Genomic DNA, 20404 nt, shown 5'->3' with positions numbered 1-20404 from the left:
TTTACTTCCAGTATTTCAAATTATTCAAACTAAAATCTTTTTAGTTAGTCTGCTGCCAAAGATTTAATGTGGCAGACTGGTATTTTTATTCCCTTCTTTTTGGGTCCTTGAGGTTTTTCTGAAACATGGAAATAGAAAACATTACCTCTATTCAAAAGTAATGAAACTATGAACATATATTTCTTTTTTTATTTTTATTTTTTATTTTTTTTAAATTTATTTATTTAACTTATAACATTCATTTTCACAAAATTTTGGGTTCCAAATTTTCTCCCCATTTGTCCCCTCCTCCCACCCCAGAACACCGAGCATTCTAATTGCTCCTATCACCAATCTGCCCTCTCTTCTATCATCCCTCCCTTTCCTTGTCCCCATCTTCTCTTTTGTCCTGTAGGGCCAGATAACTTTCTATACCCCTTTACCTATATTTCTTATTTCCTAGTAGCAAGAACAATACTCTACAGTTGTTCCTAGAACTTTGAGTTCCAACTTCTCTTCATCCCTCCCTCCCCATCCATTCCCTTTGGAAGGCAAGCAATTCCATATAGGCCATATCTGTGTAGTTTTGCAAATGACTTCCATAATAGTCGTGTTGTGTAAGACCAACTATATTTCCCTCCATCCTATCCTGCCCCCCATTGCTTCTATTCTCTCTTTGGATCCTGTCCCACTCCAAGAGTGTTGACTTCAAATTGCTCCCTCCTCCCATTGCCCTCCCTTCCACCATACCCCCCACCCTGCTTATCCCCTTCTCCCCCACTTTCTTGTATTGTAAGATAGGTTTTCATACCAAAATGAGTGTGCATCTTATTCCTTCCTTTAGTGGAATGTGATGAGAGTAAACTTCATGTTTTTCTCTCACCTCTCCTCTTTTTCCCTCCACTAAAAAGTCTTTTGCTTGCCTTTTTTATGAGAGATAATTTGCCCCATTCCATTTTTCCCTTTCTCCTCCCAATATATTTCTCTCTCACTGCTTAATTTCATTTTTTAAAGATATGATCCCATCCTATTCCATTCACTTTGTCCTCTCTGTCTATGTGTGTGTGTATGTGTGTGTGTGTGTGTGTGTGTGTGTGTGTGTATGTGTGTGTGTGTGTGTGTGTGTGTGTGTGTGTGATCCCACCCATTACCCAGATACTGAAAAGTTTCAAGAGTTACAAATATTGTCTTTCCATATAGGAATGTAAACAGTTCAACTTTAGTAAGTCCCTTATGACTTCTCTTTGCTGTTTACATTTTCATGCTTCTCTTCATTCTTGTTTGAAAGTCAAATTTTCTTTTCAGCTCTGGTCTTTTCATCAAGAATGCTTGAAAGTCCTCTATTTCATTGAAAGACCAGTTTTTCCCCTGAAGTATTATACTCGGTTTTGCTGGGTAGATGATTCTTGGTTTTAGTCCTAGTTCCTTTGACTTCTGGAATATCCTGTTCCATGCCCTTCAATCCCTTAATGTAGAAGCTGCTAGATCTTGTGTTATCCTGATTGTATTTCCACAATACTTGAATTGTTTCTTTCTAGCTGCTTGCAATATTTTCTCCTTGACCAGGGAACTCTGGAATTTGGCCACAATGTTTCTAGGAGTTTCTTTTTGGATCTATTTCAGGTGGTGATCAGTGGATTCCTTGAATACTTATTTTGCCCTCTGGTTCTAGAATCTCAGGGCAGTTTTCCTTGATAATTTCATGAAAGATGATGTCTAGGCTCTTTTTTTGGTCATGGCTTTCAGGTAGTCCCATAATTTTTAAATTGTCTCTCCTGGATCTATTTTCCAGGTCAGTTGTTTTTCCCATGAGATATTTCACATTATCTTCCATTTTTTCATTCTTTTGGTTTTGTTTTGTGATTTCTTGTTTTCTCATAAAGTCATTAGCCTCCATCTGTTCCATTCTAATTTTGAAAGAACTATTTTCTTCAGTGAGCTTTTGAACCTGCTTTTCCATTTGGCTAATTCTGCTTTTGAAAGCATTCTTCTCCTCATTGGCTTTTTGAACCTCTTTTGCCAATTGAGTTAGCCTATTTTTAAATGTGTTATTTTCTTCAGCATTTTTTTGGGTCTCCTTTAGCAAGGTGTTGACCTGCTTGTCATGCTTTTCTTGCATCTCTCTCATTTCTCTTCCCAGTTTTTCCTCCACCTGTCTAACTTGATTTTCAAAATCCTTTTTGAGCTCTTCCATGGCCTGAGCCCACAGAATATTTAGTCTGGATGTTTGGGATACAGAGGCCTTGACTTCTATGTCTTTCCCTGATGGTAAGTCTTGTTTTTCCTCATCAGAAAGGAAGGCAGGAGATATCTGTTCACCAAGAAAGAAGCCTTCTATGGTCTTATTTTTTTCCCCCTTTTCTGGACATTTTCCCAGCCAGTGACTTGACTTCTGAGTGTCCTCTCCACACCCACCTCGCCTCCAGATCAGTCCAGTGAACGCTTAAGAGCTGAGATTCAAATTCTGCTTCCCAGCCTTAGGGCTTTGGCGGGGCAGGGCTGCTATTCAGTGTGAGATTAAGTTCAGGGCTCGGGTGGGGCAGGGCTGCCTCACAGGGCTCAGTTCCCTCAGGGAGTTTAGGCAGAGACTTTCAACAATGGATCTGAGCTCCTGCCTGCTTTGGGAGCCCTTGTCTGCTGCTGCCTCTGCTGTTGCCTCCCAAGGGGGCCTGAGTTATGGGGATACCCCACTCCCCTCTCGGGGAGCCAAAAAGACTCTCTCACTTACCTTTGGTGTCTGTGGGTGGAGGGACCTGCCTGGCCGCTGAAGATTGAAGCCCCTGAAGCCTGCTTGGATCTGCTCCTCTCAGTGCCGCGTGGCCAAGGCAGGGCTGGGCTCTGCTCTGGGTCAGGTGCACGATGAACCTTTCATGTCAGTTTTTCAGGTCTCTCTGGAACAGAAATCTCCTCTACTCTGTTGTTCTGTGGCTTCTGCTGCTCCTGAATTTGTTGGGAGTTCTTCTTTACAGGTATTTTATGGGCTGTGGGTTTGGAGCTAGCATATGTGTGTCTTTCTACTCCACCATGATATTTCTTTTTTTAAAAAAAATATTTATTTTTAGTTTTCAACATTCATTTCCACAAGATTTTGACTTCCAAATTTTCTACCCATCTCTCCCCTCCTCCCACCCTGAGATAGAATGCATTGTGATTATCCCTTCCCTCAGTCTGCCCTCCCTTTTATCATACTCCCCTTATCCCCTTCCCCTTTACTTTGTTGAAGGGCAACATAGATTTCTATACCCCATTGCCTATATATATTATTTCCCATTGCATGTAAAAACAGCTTTTTAACTTTAAAAAAAACCTTTAAGTTCCAAATTCTCTCCCTTCTTCCCTCCCCAAGCACCCTCATTGAGAAGGCAAGCAATTCAATATAGGTTATACATTTTTCACTAAACAAAACACTTCCACAACAGTCATGTTGTGAAAGACTAACTCAGTTTCCTTCTATCCTATCCTGCCCCTCAATTATTCTATTTTCTCCTTTGATCCTGTCCCTTTCTAAAGAGTTTACTTCCAAGTAACCCCTCCCTCAATCTACCATCCCTTCTATCATCCTCCCTCTTATCCTTTCCCCCCATACTTTCCTGTACGATAAGATACCCAACTGAGTGTGTATGCTATTACTTCTTTAAGCCAAATCCAAAGACAGTATCACTCATTCCTTCTCACCTTCCCCTCTTTCCCTCCACTGTGAAACCTTTTTCTTGCCTTTTTTACGTGAGATAATTTACCCCATTCTATATCTCCCTTTCTTCTTCTCCCAATATATTCCTCTCTCACCCCTTAATTTTATTTTTTAGCTGTCATCCCTTCATATTCAACTCACCCTGTGCCATCTCTCTCTCTCCCTCTCTCTCTCTCTCTCTTTTTGTCCATCCATCCATCCGTCTGTCTATATATTTATCTGTCTATCTCTTCCAATTAGCCTAATACTGAGAAAGGTCTCAGTATCATCTTTCTTTGTAGGAATGTAAACAGTTCAACTTTAATAAGTCCCCTATGGTTTCTCTTTCCTGTTTACCTTTTTCATGCTTCTCTTGTTTCTTGTATTTGAAAGTCAGATTTTCTGTACAGCTCTGGTCTTTTCATCAAGAATGTTTGACAGGCCTCTATTTCATTAATTATCCATTTTTTCCCCTGAAGAAATATCCTCAGCTTTGCTGAGTAGGTGATTCTTGGTTTTAATCCTAACTCCTTTGACCTCTGGAATATCATATTCTAAGCCCTTCGATCCTTTAATGTAGAAGTTGCTGGCTCTTGTGTTATCCTGATTATATTTTCACAGTACTTGCAATATTTTATCCTTGACCTGAAAACTCTGGAATTTGGCTACAATGTTCCTAAATATTCCTACAGAACTCCAAAGGAGTTTTCCTTTTGGGGTCTCTTTCAGGAAGTGATCAGTGGATTCTTTCCATTCCTATTTTACCCCCTGGTTCTAGAATAATGGGCAGTTTTCCTTAATAGTTTCTTGAAAGATGGTGTCTACGCTATTCTTTTGATCATGGCTTTTGGGTAGTCCAATAATTTTAAAATTATGTCTCCCAGATCTATTTTCCAGGTCAGTTGTTTTTCCAATGAGATATTTCACATTGTCTTCTATTTTTTCATTCTTTTGATTCTGTTTTATAATTTCTTGATTTCTCATAAGCTTTCATTTCCTCCATTCTAATTTTTAAAGAATTATTTTCTTCAGTGAGCTTTTGGACCTCCTTTTTTTTTGACCAATTCTGATTTTTAAGACATTCTTCTCCACATAGGCTTTTTGGACTTCTTTTGCCATTTGGGTTAGCCTATTTTTCAAGGCGTTATTTTCTTTAGTATATTTTGGGTCTCCTTTAGTAAGCTATTCACTCGATTTTCACGATTGTCTAGCATCACTCCCATTTATCTTCCCAATTTTTCCTCTACTTCTCTTACTTGATTTTCAAAATCCTTTTTGAGCTGTTTCATTGCCTGAGACCAATACATATTTTTCCTGGAGGCTTTTGATGTCAGATTTTTGACTCTGTTGTCTTCTTCTAGTTGTATGTTTTGGTCTTCTTTGTCACCAAAGTAGAATTCTATAGTCTGATTTTTTTTACACTGTTTGCTCATGTTCTCAGCCTTGACTTTTTACCTCTCTCCCAAGGTAGGATTCTTCTTCCAGTGACATTGGGGTTAGGGGTGGGTGTACTGTCCCAGGCTTCAGGTGTTTTGTATCAGCCACTCAATCTCCCACTGTCTGTGAGCCCAGAGCTCTGGAAACAATCTATCCTGCCTTTGCTGGCTGCCATTGCCAACACCCCCCCACCCCCACCCTGGGGCTGAGGTCAGACCAGCCAGATCTGCTGTTCTTCTTTCACCCATTTCCCACAGAGTTTTCCGACTGATCTTTTTGACACTTTTGGGTTGAGAAGTCTGAAAACTGCCACAGTTGCCAATAATTCAGTCCCCTTGGGGCCTGCTCCAACCTGTCTTTGCTGGTACAGACCATGCCAGACTGCACTCCATTCCCTGCCCAGTGAAATAGACCCTTCCTGTTGATTTTCCAGGTTGTCTTGGGCTAGGGATTTTTTCACTCTGTCATTTTGTATGTTCTGTGGCTCTAGAATTTTTTAAGAGTCATTTTTTACAGGTATTTGGGAGGCTTTGGGGGAGAACTCAGGAAAGTCCCTGATTTTACTCTGCCATCTTGGTTCTGACTGCCTATAAATCTTCCTTTCTTCAACTAAATTTTAAGCAACCAGAGGACAGAGACTAAACTGATAATTCTCTATTCCCCGATGCTGGGGATGGAAGCTCAATTCCATGTGGACAGTCTTGGGCGGGTAAAGGTGGGAACTTCTAAATCTTAGAGTTCTCATGAGGCCCCCCATAAAACACCAGGGAATCGAGGAGTGAGACCGAACAATCTCGTGTATTTCCGCCTCTTCCCGTGAGAAACGTGATGGGAGGAGCATCCCCCTCGAGACTGTCCCGGATCTGGGCACACCTATTGTTATCTAACAGGCACGGTATTCAGATGCAAACTATGTGGCCAGAGAGCTTAATTAGGGTCAGGAAAGCCTGAAGGCGCTCTTAGCGCGGAGGGGCCCTGACAAACAGAAGGCCTCTCCTCCCTTTTCCTCTCTTCGCTCTCCCCTCCCCCTCTCTCCCCACTTACACTTCTGCTTCCAATCTCTTATTATAAGATCTTTGCCTCCTTGGGAGATTCCTCGCTCCCTCCTAAGGAAGAATTCCCCCTGCACTTGTAACCAGGACCCTGAATAAAGCTTAACCCTTGTTCGACTCCGGAAAGTCTCTTCTCTCATACGTTTATCCGGTTTGGCCAGCCGAAGACCTGCGATAGAGGTAAGGTAAGACTCGGGTAGCCCTCAGGCCTCTAGGCCTGGCACCCCACAAATCTTAATAATGCTGATGATACAATAGCACCCACATAATTAGTGACTCATTAATGTTCTCTGGTCCTACTTCCATCCCATTTTGGTAGAAGTTATATCCTTTCTGTGGTCCTGAGGGGAGACAAAAAATGAGTGAAGAAAAGGAAAAAGTGAATATTGGTGAGACATCTGGAGTATTACAACCCTCACTAATACTCAGTGAGTTTATCATCCCCTTACCCTCCATGAGTTAATGCGAAATAGCAAGTTCCTGTGCTGCCCAGATAGATATCTGGAAAAGAACTAACTTCAGATGGTGGTGGTGGTGGTAAAGATGATATTGATGATTATGATGAAGAAGAAGAGGAAGAAGAGGAAGAAAAGGAAGAAGAAGAAGAGGAAGAGGAAGAAGAGGAAGATGAAGAAGAAGAACAAGAAAGAAGAATAACAAGAATAAAGAAGAAGAAGAAAGAAGAAGGAGAAGAAGAAGAAGAAAGAAGAAGAAGAACAAGAAAGAAGAAGACGAAGAAGAAGAAGAAAGATTTGTAGTGTGGATGATTGGCCACATGGGAGTATTAGTATATCCACAGCTCACACAAGAAGTGACTAGAATTGTAGTTTCTGTTAATAAACCATACTATCCTCTTGGGAATGAGAGTTCCTGTTCTCTTCCTGTTTCCACTGCTCTGGTGCTGACAGATGATCCCTGGAGGCCCCTCTCTCTGGCTGAACTCCCATAAATTGGTGGTATTCATAAAATACTCAGCTGAAAATAGTTCCCAAGGTGCAGTCACGAAGAAGTTTGAGGTTCTGACAGATGTGTAATCATTGAGCCTCAATGACGGAGATACTGGGAACTCCAGGGGCCAGACCAGCCTAGACTGCAGGGGAGATAGCTGGATAGTGTCAGAAGGTCCTTCTTCTGAAACTTTCCACCTGCAAGACAGTCTTGGGTAGAGGATAATTCTGTTATATCACAGTGGACTCACTCCCCATGCCAGGGCATCCTCCCCTCCCCTAGTGTTATCCAAGAACTCCTGGTTAGAGATTCTATGATCATCAGCTGGTCAAAGAAGTGGTACTGGCTGATTTGGGGTCAGGGAAGGTGCTGTCAGCAGTAACAGGAAATAAGACCTGCCTGCGTCAGAGATGGGGAACTGAGAGGGCTTGGTGAAGGCCAGGTCTGGGCAGGTTTTTTCAGTCCATTAACATGTAATCATGAAGACATAAGACACTGCATCCTGGATCAGCTCTCTTTCTCTCTCCAGCATAGTATCAGCTTCTGAGCTGTCTCTTATGGGCAAATGGAGAAATCTTCCTCCTCATTACTCCCATTCCATAATGTTTTTTATAACATCTAAGGATGGATATGAATTACCCCCAGATTCATTAAAATGCTTCCAATCTCATTTGTAAGGGGAAAACTAGCAAAATTCATCCCCTGTAACACCAAAGTTAAAATGAGCTTAGCAGTTTAAACGTGGCAATTAAGAGTAGCTTAGAAAGGTTTAGATTGAGGTTTCATGGGGAAGGTCTAGACTTTCAGGCCCTCTACATTTACTTCGGGGATGTGAAGAAAAAGCTGTTGAGAAAACATCATCTTATGTTTGTTTTGCTCTTTAAGTGTTAAATGGACCTTTCCTTAGTGTGCCAAATAGTGTTTTTCTAAAACCAGTGCTAACATTAACTGTAACTAGAAGAACAGCACAATTATCTCAGGGGTAAAGCAAGGATGTCCATTTTTGTCAGGATTATTTGGTATACTTACAGAAATGCTAATCTTAATTTTTATTCTACATATTCTTTCAGTTTTTAGTAGTGTTTTTCGGAAACAACACATTGTGAGGCTTTTTGCTTAAGCAATCTTTCACTCTTTTAAGTCTTATTGGATTATTTAATATATCGCATTTAAAGTTAAGAGAGTTTGGTTTATGTTTTCTGACTGTGAAGCTGCTGGTACTAAAAATGTCAATCTCTCTTGGAGACACTCCAGGTAAATGCTAAGCGTGAATTCAGAGATCCCAGGCTGGGAGTACAAGGGAAGTATTCTTCCCTCCATGGCTTGGACAGAAGCCCTGGATTTTAGCATTTTTCTTTTTCATTTATGGGCACAGAACTTATCACAGTCTCTGTCATATTGTAAAAACTTAATAAATGTTGACTGATTGATTGAGAGCAGGACTACTTATCAGTCAAATGCCAAAGTATATGAAGTAGATATCTGGGGCATGCAAATCCTCTTCCTGTTTGCTCTCCTTACTTTGACCCACTTCCCCAAGATTCATTGCCATTTCTCTCTGGCACCCCAACTAATAGCTCTTCACATTTTTGTATTTAGTATTATTTCTTAATTAGAATTTTTTCCTTCTTCTAAATTAGTACTTTGTTTGTGCAGTTACTTTTGCTAAGACTATTTTAAAGCAACCATATTTTCTAAGGCTCTTTTCCTGTTATTGATAAACACCCTCTCCTGTTTGTCAATTCTTTTTTCATTTTTTAAGTTTTTACTTAACTTTTTAATTTGATTTTATCTCTTCCTTATATTTAGTTACCTATTTCTTCCCTTCTTTTTCTCCTTTCATTTATTCAGTTGATTCAAAACCCTTCATCCCTAACCCTTCAAATTTTTCAAAGAAAATTATATTATTTTTTGTAAAATGGATTTTTTTTCTATACTTTAATTTTCTTTCCTTAATGTGTATTTTTAACTCTTATTCCTTGATTCTTGGTCTATTTGTATATTTATTTATTCATTTTGTATTCTTCATGAAATTAAAGCTTCAAAAATACCAAGTTGTAGTTTTTTCTTCAAACCAATTTTTTAATGTTATTTCCAAGTATGTCTTACCTCCTCATCCCTCTTTTCTATTGTGCCTTGGTTTAAAAATATCAATTCATAAGAAAGATAATGAGTACAGAACATTGTCACAAGGTAGAAATTTATCCAGGTCCTAGATTGCTCAGTCCAATTCTATCACCCATCCAGTAAATGTAGAGGGCCTAAAAGTCTAGACCTTCACCATGAAACTTCAGTCTAAATTTTTCTAAGCTACTCTTTTCATTGCCATGTTTAAACTGCTAAGCTCATTTTAACTTTGGTGTTACTGAGGATAAATTTTCATTTGTCATGCAATGTCCTCTTTGAGTCCTTGCCTTCTCACCCTTCTGGATTCCAGGACTCTCAACAACTCTGGTGTCTATCCTCCTGAGGAAGAGTGTGGCCCACTCTCTCAGAGGAAATAGTTTCCCCATGGTTCATGGTGTACCCATGAACCAACCCATTATAGGTTAGATACATCATTTGTTATGGAACGTATCTCTCCCCATAGGTAGTGCTCTTTGCTGGAATTCCTACTCTTCTCCATAGGGTTATAATCTGTCCCTCTGTAATGCCAATATGATACCTACAGCAGCCACTATGGATACACATATGTATTTCCAAAGTAAGTTTGCAAAATATAAACTGTCTTCCTCAAAAATGAAATGAAAATATTTATTCAGATACCAGAAAGCCAATTCCACCATGGTAACAAAAAAGTTTGCACACATTACCAATATAGGGAGCACTGCCATTCTTAAACCTTTCCTCCATTAGACCTTCCCACAAACAAGCTCCCTAGGCAAAATTCCTCCCTCTTTTACTCATGCTAGCTGCTCTGCCTCAGCTCTGCCTTGCTTTTCTTAGCTTTTCCTCACTCTGTCTGAGCTCTGCCTCACTCTCTCTTCCTGCTCTACCCTTCCTGTTCCACCTGGTCAGCAAGCTCCTCCCACCATCGACTCCATGTGACTAAAGTTGTGGGCTGGGTCAAAGCACAAAGCATGTCACATGGGCCTATTAAGGGGCAGAGGAGATCTTCAAATTCCCTTACCATTACATTTAGCCTCAAGATCTTTCATGTCCATTAATTGATCAATGGGATTTTAGGGGTAGCTGATATCAGCATAACTTCATGACAATATAACAGTGATAACACAAAATTAACAAATAAAATAGTATCTTAGAGTGAGGGCTTGAGCACAAACCTCCAATCATTCCCTCCTCAAATGAATGGGACCCCAAATCCCTTGGGGGTAATGGGTAGAAGTCTCTTCTTCTATAACTACTTCCTGCTGAGATTGGACATAGAGTTGTGCCTGCCTCTTGAGCTCCCATTCAAGGGGTAAGTTCTTTAGTAGGTATCCAGAGCTTGGTCAACACCAAGTCCGGTGGTGACGTATCATAGCCTGTATGTGGAGCTTGGTCAATGCCAGGTCCTGTGGTGACATATCATAGTCTTGGACAGAGGATGACATCCAACTTAAGCAGTCAGTCATCTGCAAGTGGAGAGTCCTAAGCCTGCAGAAGACAAAGCTAGCAAACAAGTTAAACAAACAAATGCCAAAAAGAATAAAGAGACAATAACCAGAAGCAGGGTAAATATAGCATCAGCCTTGCTTTTGGAGTCTATGAACCCACTATCAGCACCTTATTCACAGTATATTCTTTCTTAAGTAATTGTCCAGTTTTCATCATTAGTTTACCTTGTCTGACTGATATTTCAGTCCCTCCCAGTCCTGTGATGATAATAGGAGTTCCATGTTTAAATTGATCAGGGTTTCCATATATAAAGGAAGACTCTGCACCAGTATCTATTAATGCCCTTGTTACAGTAGTTGATCCATTTTTCTAGTATATGGTTAAACTGATCGGTGTTCTATAATCCCATCTATGTACTACTTTGGCTTGGTCAATTTCCTATTCTCCATGAAGTTGTGGCAGACTTGGTTACAATAACTCAGGATGATCTGTAGAGATAGTTTTCTTATTCCATCTAATATTAAGTTCCTTTTCCCTGTACATCGTATAAAGTTCATTAGTTGGAATACCATCTATTCTTCCACAATTTCTCCTTTCTCTTAATAAGTCAGGAAACATTTCTCTCCTTGTTATTCTATTCTGACTTTGAATCCACTATTTGTTCTTCTCTCTTGAGGAAATTTCTCTTTTCCCCATCCCCCCCAAGTCATCTAACTGTGAAGTCTTATCCAGCACCTCTGAAAGATATTGCCCTATTTCCCCAACTAGTATAGCCAGAATTAGGTGTTTATAAGTAGGAGGAGCAGATTTCATTATTATATTTCTATGAGAAAATGTTAAGGGAGTGCTGTGATATGCTTCTACATCTTCAATCATAATTGCAGTTTTCATTTTAACTTTTCCTTTAACTTTCTCATACTATCTCCAAGTGAATACCAGGATCTATCTCTACCAGGTCACAAAGACTAAGTAGGATACTGCTTATTGTATCCCTCAGCAGCTAAAGCTAGCAAACTAGTTCCATTGTTACCTCCTTGAATATGATAATCCCTAAAAACTTGTTGTACAAAAGGATTCTGACTAATACCCATATATTTCAAACAATCTTTGTTATCTATCCACACTCCTCCAGCTCCTTAGTCATTGATTCTCAGCATCCAAGATGCTAATGATTCTTCCATTTTTTTTGAATGAGTTAACTTAAAATATCTCTGACCTCCTGCTGAGTAAAATCTTCAGTTACTTCCTTAAAAACTATGTGGCTCCCCCGGTTCTCATGCCTCCTTTGTAGTATTGGGTGTGAGTTCATATTCCTAGAAGCCTCCTCATATAAATTTATCTCACTTTCCTCCCACATATCTTCCTCCCAAGTGTCTGGGCCCCAGTCAGGCCCAGGAATGCAAGGGTTGCATTCACTTTCTTCTTGTTAATTTTTTTCCTCTTTTTTTCTGAGTTAAACTAAAAGCTTCCTTTTCTTCTGCTACCTGATACTTTCTAGCTTGCTCTTCTAAAGGACAGTTTGGATGTTGTAACATAGAAAGCTTCTTGTGCAAATCAGCTAACTCCTTTTTCAGTTGAATCTTTTCTTCCAGCAATTTGTCTGTACTTTTACATATAATGAAATAGCTTGTTAATAATGTCCATCTTCTTCTACGTACCCCTGCCATTTCTTTACCCAGTTCTATTGGTATTCCTTGCAAACATCTTTCTAAATCACTGAGTTCTTCCTTCTATAGTCTTGGTTCCTGGTTTTTACAAAGTCTTGTCCATTCTCTCACCAAGGAGGAATAAGGTAAATCCTTCCATCCTCTCTCTCTCACTCATGCTAGCTGCTCTGCCTCAGCTCTGCTTCACTCTCTCCCAGTTCTGCCTCATTTTCTCTTCCTGCTCCACCTTTCCTGTTCCACCCATTCAGCAAGCTCCTCCCACCATTGGCTCCATGTGACTCAGGCTTTGGGCATTTAGGGTTGACCAAAGCTCAAAGTAGGTCACATGGGCCTATTAAGAAGTAGGGAAGATGTTCCAATTCCATTACCATTACACCATCTCTTTTCTCCTCTTTCAACCTGTCTCTTTGCCTTCTAACTTATTTCTGAGAGATGACAGAACTCATTTTGACTTTGTTGTTTGCCATTGATTTGATCAGAATGCCTCAAATATCCCCCTCCAAACTATACCTCCCCCCTACCCTTTTATGCCATTTCCCATTGTGAAATGTAGTCTCCAAAGATATATTGATTCAGCCATAGGATGGGTTATGGGGTTTAGTCTTTAGCGGTGATTTTTAGTGTTTTTTGATCCACAAATCCCTTTAAGCAGAAAAAAAGGGGTTGTGAGCACCTGGGTTTATTTTATGTAATGGTAATACAATTATTTTAGATTTAGTAAGTTCTTGTAAACACTATGATGGTAACTTCTGCCCCCAAAGCTCCAAATTAAAATTATATTATGTAGTTATGAAATATAAAACTTTGTTATATCTATAATTTAGAAACCCTGAATAAAAATTATAAAACATTAACTATAAAATATTTATGCATATTTTGTTTGGGACATTCGGTAAGAATTGGAATTCAGTAAGACTTCATATGCTTACTTCTATCTACAAGACTTCATTTTAAGTTTATTTTACAAATATTGCTGAATAAAAATTATGTTTTAATTAAGTTACAAGATGTAATATGTTTTTTTATAACATAATAGTCATATGTTAATGTAATTTCTATGTTAAACTTTGTCACTTGGAAAAAAGATTTGTGGTATTTGGTTCAACACTAAACAAATACAGTCTTATACTTGGTTCTGCGCCAAGTTTATTTTTGGATTTTGATTTAAAATTAGAAAAATGTCAAAATACTCACTCATATAAATATGCAAAGGAACAAATTCTGCATTCTGGGGAAAGAGGAAATGAAAGGAGGTGTAGCTTGGACTTTACCCAACTCATTAAACAGGTCTGTTGGTTTGGCTGATTGGTGTTCTGCCCTATCCTTTTCCCCAAATTAGTTTTTTTCCTTCTTTTTCTCTTTTTCCTAGATCATGTATCATCCTCAAAGAAATTTCAGTTCCTCTAGATTTCCCCTGCTTGAGACAGAAAGGCCAATGTCTATCCCATGATCCCTATTGAGCTCAGAAGGGGAAGAAGGAAGACCAGAGAAGCATGCTGTCCTTGGTTTGTACTATGTGGTTTCTGATGGGAAGTTCATATCAAGACCAATATCTTTGAAGTCTTCAGTAACCGAGAGTACCTGCCTTCATAAATATATCCCTAGCAAATTTTCATGATATCTCTGTGACAGTGGTATTATAATTTGGTTATATTTATAAAGAAGGTTTGTTGGGGGGTTATAGAAGGAAAGGAGAAGGACATGCTAGTAATGGAAAAGAAGGAAGCATCAAATAAAACATGTTAAAAATAAAATAGAATGAGGAGATTGGACTAGGCAAGCTCTACTTCCCTCCAGCTCAAAATCTGTGATCTCGGAACCAGATTGTATGTCTTCTTATCATCTTATTTCTCTCATGTTTCACTTCCCAGTTGATCAGTTTTTGTTTTATCCTTTCATAACCAAAGATCATTCATTCTTTTTGATAGAGAAAACAGAAGCACAATAAAGATGGATAACTTCTGCCTTCTCTGAATTCATCTGTTTTCTCTATTCCATCTATCCCTAGGTGTGGCTCTATCCCTTCAATTCCACCTCCTCAACATGTCTCACATATGTCTCTTTCTCCATTCTCACAACCTCTATTTTATTTTAGGCCCTTATGACCTCTGACCTGGACAAGCACCTACCTGGTCTTCCTGCTCCCAGTCTCTCCTCTCTGATCTGTTCTTCACACAGCTGCCTGAACAATCTTCACAAATCATAGCTTGCACATTGTCAAGGATAGAAGTAAAATGTTCAATATCATCTTTTTTTTCTTTATTTCTTACCTTATTTTTAGTTTTTAACATCCACTTTTATAAGATTTTTGAATTCTGAATTTCCTTCCTCCTTCCCCTCCTCCCACAGTGATATGTAATCTGATGCAGGCTACACATGTACATGCATATTAAACATATTTCCACATTAGTTATGTGGGAAAGTAGAATTAGAACCAAAGAGGGGAAAACACAAAAAAGAAAAAAATAGAGAGAAAATAGCATGCTTCTATCTGCATTCAGAATCCATAATTCTTTCCTCATCGTTTTCCATCTTTCTTCTTTTAGAATGTCTTAGATCATTGCATTGCTGAAGAGCTAAGTCTACCAAGGTTCATCATCACACAGTGTTGCTGTGTATAATATTCTCCTGATTCTGCTCACTTTACTCAATATCAATTCATGTAAGCCTTTCCAGGCTTTCTTGAAATCTGCTTGCTCATCATTTCTTAAAGAACAATTGTATTCCATTACATTCATATACCATGACTTGATTAGTCATTCCCCAGTTGATAGTCATTCCCTCAATTTCCAATTCTTTGCTGCCACAAAAAGAGCAGCTATAAATATTTTTATACTTATGGGTTCTTTTCCCATTTTTTATGATCTCTTTGGGATACAGATAAAAAGTTGTATTGTTGGATCAAAGGGTACACACAGTTTTATAGTCCTTTGGACAAATTGCTCTTCAGAATGATTGGATCAGTTCACAACTCTACCAACAATGTATTAGTGTTCCAATTTTTCCATATCTCCAACATTTATTATTTTCCTGTTTTGCCATATTAGCCAATCTGATAGGTGTGATGTGGTGCCTCAGAGCTATATTGATTTACATTTCTCTAATGAATAGGGATTTAGAGCATTTTTTTCATATGATTATAGATAGCTTTAACTTCCTCCTCTGAAAACTGCCTGTTCATAACCTTTGACCATTTATCCATTGGATAAATATATTGTATCCTTGTATTCTTACAACTTTTATTCAGTTCTCTGTGTATTTCAGAAATGAGGTCTTTTATCAGAGACACAGGTTGTAAAAATTGTTTCCTAACTTTCTGTTTCTCTTCTAATCTTGGTTGCATTGGCTTTGTGCAAAACCTCTTTAATTTGATGTAATCAAAATTATCCATTTTGAATTTCATAATGTTCTCTATTGTTTGGTCATAAATTCCTTCCTTCTCCATAGATCTGAGGAATAAACATTCCTTGGTCTTCTAATCTGCTTGTAATATCACCCTTTATGTCTAAATCATGTACCCATTTTGACCTTATTTTGGTATATGGTGTAAGCTGTTGGTCTATGCCTAGTTGATGCCATACTCTTTTCCAGTTTTCCCAACAGTTTTTGTCAAAAGTGAGTTTTCATCCCAGAAACTGGAGTCTTTGGGTTTATCAAACAGTAGATCACTATAGTCATTGATTACTGTGTCTTGTGTATCTAACTTATTCCGCTGATCTACCACTCTATTTCTTAGCCATTACCAAGTAGTTTTGATGATTGCTGCTTTATAATGCAGTTTTAGATCTGGAATGGCTAGGTCACCTTCTCTTGCATTTCGTTTCATTAATTCCCTTGATATTCAGGGCCTTTCCTTCTTCCAGGTAAATTTTATTAATTTTTCTAATTCTAAAAATGCTTTTTTTGGTAGTTAGATTGGTATGGCACTGAATAAGTGAAATAATTTAGGTACAATTATCATTTTTATCTTAATAGCTCAGCCTATCAATGAGCAACTGATGTTTTTCCAATTATTTAGATCTGAATTTGTGTGAAAAGTGTTTTGTAATTGTGTTCATATGCTTCCTGAGTTTGTCTTGGCAGGTAGATTCCTAAATATTTTGTTTTGTCTACAGTCACTTTAAATAGAATTTCTCTTTCTATTTCTTGCTGTTGGGCTTTGTTAATGATATGTAGAAATGTTTGTGCTTTATGTGGGTTTGTTTTATATCCATCAACTATGCTAAAGTCGCTAATTATTTCAGGGTGTTTTTAGTTGATTCTCTAAGTATACCATCATACCATCTGCAAAGAGGGATAGCTGTGCTTCTTCATTGCCTATTCTAATTCCTTCAATTTCTGTTTCTTCTCTTGTGGCTAAAGTCAATATTTCTAGTACAATATTAACTAACAGTGGTGATAATGAACATCCTTGTTTCACCCCTGATCTTACTGGTCAAGCTTCCAGCTTATTCCCATTACATATAATGCTGGCTGAAGGCTTTAGTTGGAAGCTACTTATAATTTTAATGAAGACTCCATTTATTTCTATGCTTTCTAGTGTTTTTTTAATAGAAATAAATGCTATATTTTATCAAAAGATTTTTTTTTGTAATTGTTGAGATAATCACATGGTGTCTATTAATTTTATTGTTGTTATGGTAAATTTTGCTGATAATTTTTCCTAATATTGAACCAGTCCTGCATTCCTGGTACAAGTCCTACCTGGTCATAGTGTATTATGCTCATGATAAGTTGCTATAATCTCTTTGGTAATATTTTATATTTCTAAAGCTATATTCATTAGGGAAATTGGTCTATAGTTTTTTTCTCTGTTTTGACTCTTTCTGGTTTATATATCAGCACCATATTTGTATCAAAAAAGGAATTTTGCAGCACTCCTTTTTCATCTGTTTTTCCAAATAATTTATGTAATGTTGTTATTGTTCTTTAAATGTTCGATAGAATTTGCTTGCAATTCTATCTGGCCCTGGAGATTTTTTCTTAGGGATTTGATTGATGGTTTGTTCAAGTATTTTATTTCCTCTTCTGTTAATCTGGGCAATTTTTGGACATTTTTTTTGGTAAATATTCATCCATTTCACCAAGATTGTCAGATTTATTTGCATACAGGTCAGTAAAATAACTACTAATTATTGTTTTAATTTCATCATCATTGGTGATAAATTCACTCTTTTTATTTTTGATACTGGTAAGTTGGTTATCTTCTTTCTTTAGTCAAATTAAGCAAAAGTTTATCTACTTTATTTTTTTGTAATACTAGCTCTTAACTTTATTAATTAGTTCAATGGTTTTCTCAATTTCAATTTTATTAATTTCTTCTTTGGTTTTTCAGAATTTCTAATTTGGCATTTAATTGGGGATTTTTAATTTGTTCTTTTTCTATTCAATTCATTGATCCATTCTTTCTCCACTTTTTTCACATGAGCATTTAGAGATATAAAATTGTCCCAAGAACTGCTTTGGCTGCATCCTCCAAGTTTCAACTTTCATAACATCATTAACATTTCATAACACTCATTCTTTTTGATGTGATTCAGAGAAAAATGATCCTGGGAAAAATCATTATATTATTATTTTTAATAGAAGGAGAGTTTATATTTGACCCTAGAGTCAAGACAGAAATTCTAGAGAGTCTTCATCAGGGACTTGACACAATCAGGAAGCCTGTTATCTAGGAATATCTCTTTGGCAACTGTGGGGAGTGATAGAAGAGAAGTTGGAAGCAGGGAGACCAACCAGGAGGCTATTATAGTATTCCAGGCAAAACATGACATTTCCCCAAGGTTCTATGATTTAAGTGATCTTTTCTGTTTTTTTCATCATAAAAAACATTTAAGTGTTAGATCAGACCCTACAAAAGGGATCTCTGCCTGGGAACTAATGATGCACTTCATTCCTAATGCTAATTGGTTTTCTAATCTCTGAGGTAACTCGGCCTTGGGACAGACAAGAGAGCCTGTAAATTCTTAGTCTGGGAGATGTGGGGGTTAGTTCCCATGAAGTGAGGGTCATCCTGACTGTTATATTTCTCTGGGTTCCTTAGCCTCATCTTGTCTTCAGGATGGCATGTGTCTTGCTTCGCAGAGGCATCTGGACAGAGGTTCTGACTGTGACTCTGCTGGTGCTAAATTCCCAGGTGACTGCAGACAGACATACCCCAGGTAAGTACAGAGCAGCAGCTCCCCATTGAGCCCAGGTGGGGGTCCAAGGGAAGAGCTCTTCCCTTTAGACTCAGACCAAATGAAGGATTTTGGCCAGGATGATTGTCAGATAGATGGGCAATAGGTGAGAGTGATTTTTAGGCTCCCCTCCCAACTAACAGTTCTTTTGACACTTGCTTTCCTTATTCCTTTTACTCAGGGTTCAGGGACTTCTTAAACTCCCCCATCCCTTGACCCCATTCCCAAAGGCCAATAAGATCAGTGTCACTGGATAGCATAGTACTGGGGGCCTAGGAAAGCAAAGTGTAAGAAGACTGGAAAAGTAGCAGGGGACCAGGTTGTGAAGGGCATTGAAAAACAAGCAGAGGATTTTATATTTGATCCTGGAGGTGATAGCATGTCACTGGAGCTTTTTTTGAGTATGGAGTGGCACGATAAGAGGTCTGTAGTCAGTTTATCAATAATGTTATCAAACATCTACTATCTGCCAGGTACTATGTTAATGCTAAAGACAGAAGGAAAGCCAAAGAAAGCCAAAGGACAGTTCCCGCTCTTAAGAGATCAGTTTAACGAAGGAGATAATATGCAAACAACTCTGTGGAAACAAGACATACACAGCATAAGTGGAACAAAATCAAGACAGGAAAAGCATTAACATTAAGGGGGACCAGAAAAGGTGGGGAAGGGGGGATTTGAGCTGGTACTTGAAGCCAGTCAAGGAAGTTAGGAGGCAGAGATAAGGATAAAGAGTATGCTAAGAATGGGGGTCAACCAGAGAGGCCCTAGCATAAGGAGATGGAGAAATTTGTGGTAAGAAGAACAAGAAGACCAGTGTAGCATAAAGTGTAAGAAGGTTGGAAAAGTAGGAGATAGACAGGTTTTGAAGAGCCTTGAAACCAAGTGGAGGATTTAATATTTGATCATGGAGGTGATATGAGTCACTGGAGTTTATTGATTAGGGGATGACATGGTCAGAACTGCCAACGTCTCCCACCACCACTGTTCCACTCAACATCTTCACAGAGTCTGACTAAGCTGCTGGAAATGTTTCAAAGTGACTGTTATTGGGAGAGCAAGGGGAAGACTTTCCTAGATTAATTTTCCAGAAAATATTTCAAGGCCATAAATGAAGATGTAGTATTTGGGATCACCCCTGGTTTTCATGAATAACGTCATGGAGTAGGGGAAGGCCTTCTCATCCATTGCTCAGAGGCAGATTAGTGGTAGACACTGGGCTGGAGCAAACAGAGGAATTGACCCAGGCTGACTTTTCTCCTATCTTGTTAATGGGATAAAAAAGAGGTTTAGACCCAATGTTCCTCAATCCCTCACTCCCCTGGGTCAGGCAGGGCTTGCTCTTTCTACTCCAGTGTCATTTCTGGTCTCCACACTGCTGCTGCTCTCCCCAAAATCCTGGCCTTTATCAAGAGACCTCTTTTATGACTAAGCAGGGGTGTGAGATCCTTTGTCCTGGACAGGCAGGGAGCCCTCTGGGATGGGGCACAATCCTCTTTCAGAGATGGTAAGTAACATAGGGGAGCAGATAAAAACCTTTCTTGCACAGTCCGTATTATTTCCCCCACAACCTGGCCTGGCACTTGACCTGGCCCATCACAGTCTCTTTAGGATCCTAACTTTCTCTAGAGCTGTCCTTCAGGAATTTGACCCACTTCTGAGCTTTGTCACCTGCTCTGCTTCTGGGGGTGGGGTGGGGAGAGTATGCCATGTGTCACACCCATTTACCAGGGGTGGGCAAGAGAGAAGGGACATTCTAGAGACAGTTTGTCAGGGCATGAGTAAGAGAAATCCAGGAGCAGTGGGATATCTTATAACCAGCAGGGTGATGACTACTTGCCTGGGCTGACAACTCCAGTATCATCCTGGTATCAGCCAGGGGTGTACTGAGCAGGTGATGCCCCCATGTGGACA

The 20404-nt window shown here is 38.9% G+C and overlaps 1 protein-coding gene across 5 annotated transcripts in view; it reads left to right on the top strand.

Annotated features, from left to right (window-relative positions):
- Window positions 1-18291: 18291 nt before the first annotated feature.
- LOC140526165 (H-2 class II histocompatibility antigen, E-S beta chain-like) overlaps window positions 18292-20404 on the top strand; it is a 131762-nt gene continuing 129649 nt past the window's right edge. For all 5 annotated transcript variants that reach the window (XR_011974258.1, XM_072642149.1, XM_072642146.1 and 2 more), the window contains exon 1: window positions 18292-18475. Coding sequence is in view for 4 of the 5 variants with exons in the window: in XM_072642149.1 (XP_072498250.1) it covers window positions 18376-18475 (100 nt within the window). In the remaining variant the exon portion in view is untranslated. The remainder of the gene's footprint in view (window positions 18476-20404) is intronic.

Source organism: Notamacropus eugenii, chromosome 2, assembly GCF_028372415.1.
Source record: "Notamacropus eugenii isolate mMacEug1 chromosome 2, mMacEug1.pri_v2, whole genome shotgun sequence".
Taxonomy (NCBI): domain Eukaryota; kingdom Metazoa; phylum Chordata; class Mammalia; order Diprotodontia; family Macropodidae; genus Notamacropus; species Notamacropus eugenii.
Note: the sequence above shows the minus strand (reverse complement) of the source record. Positions and strands in the feature narration are given on the sequence as shown.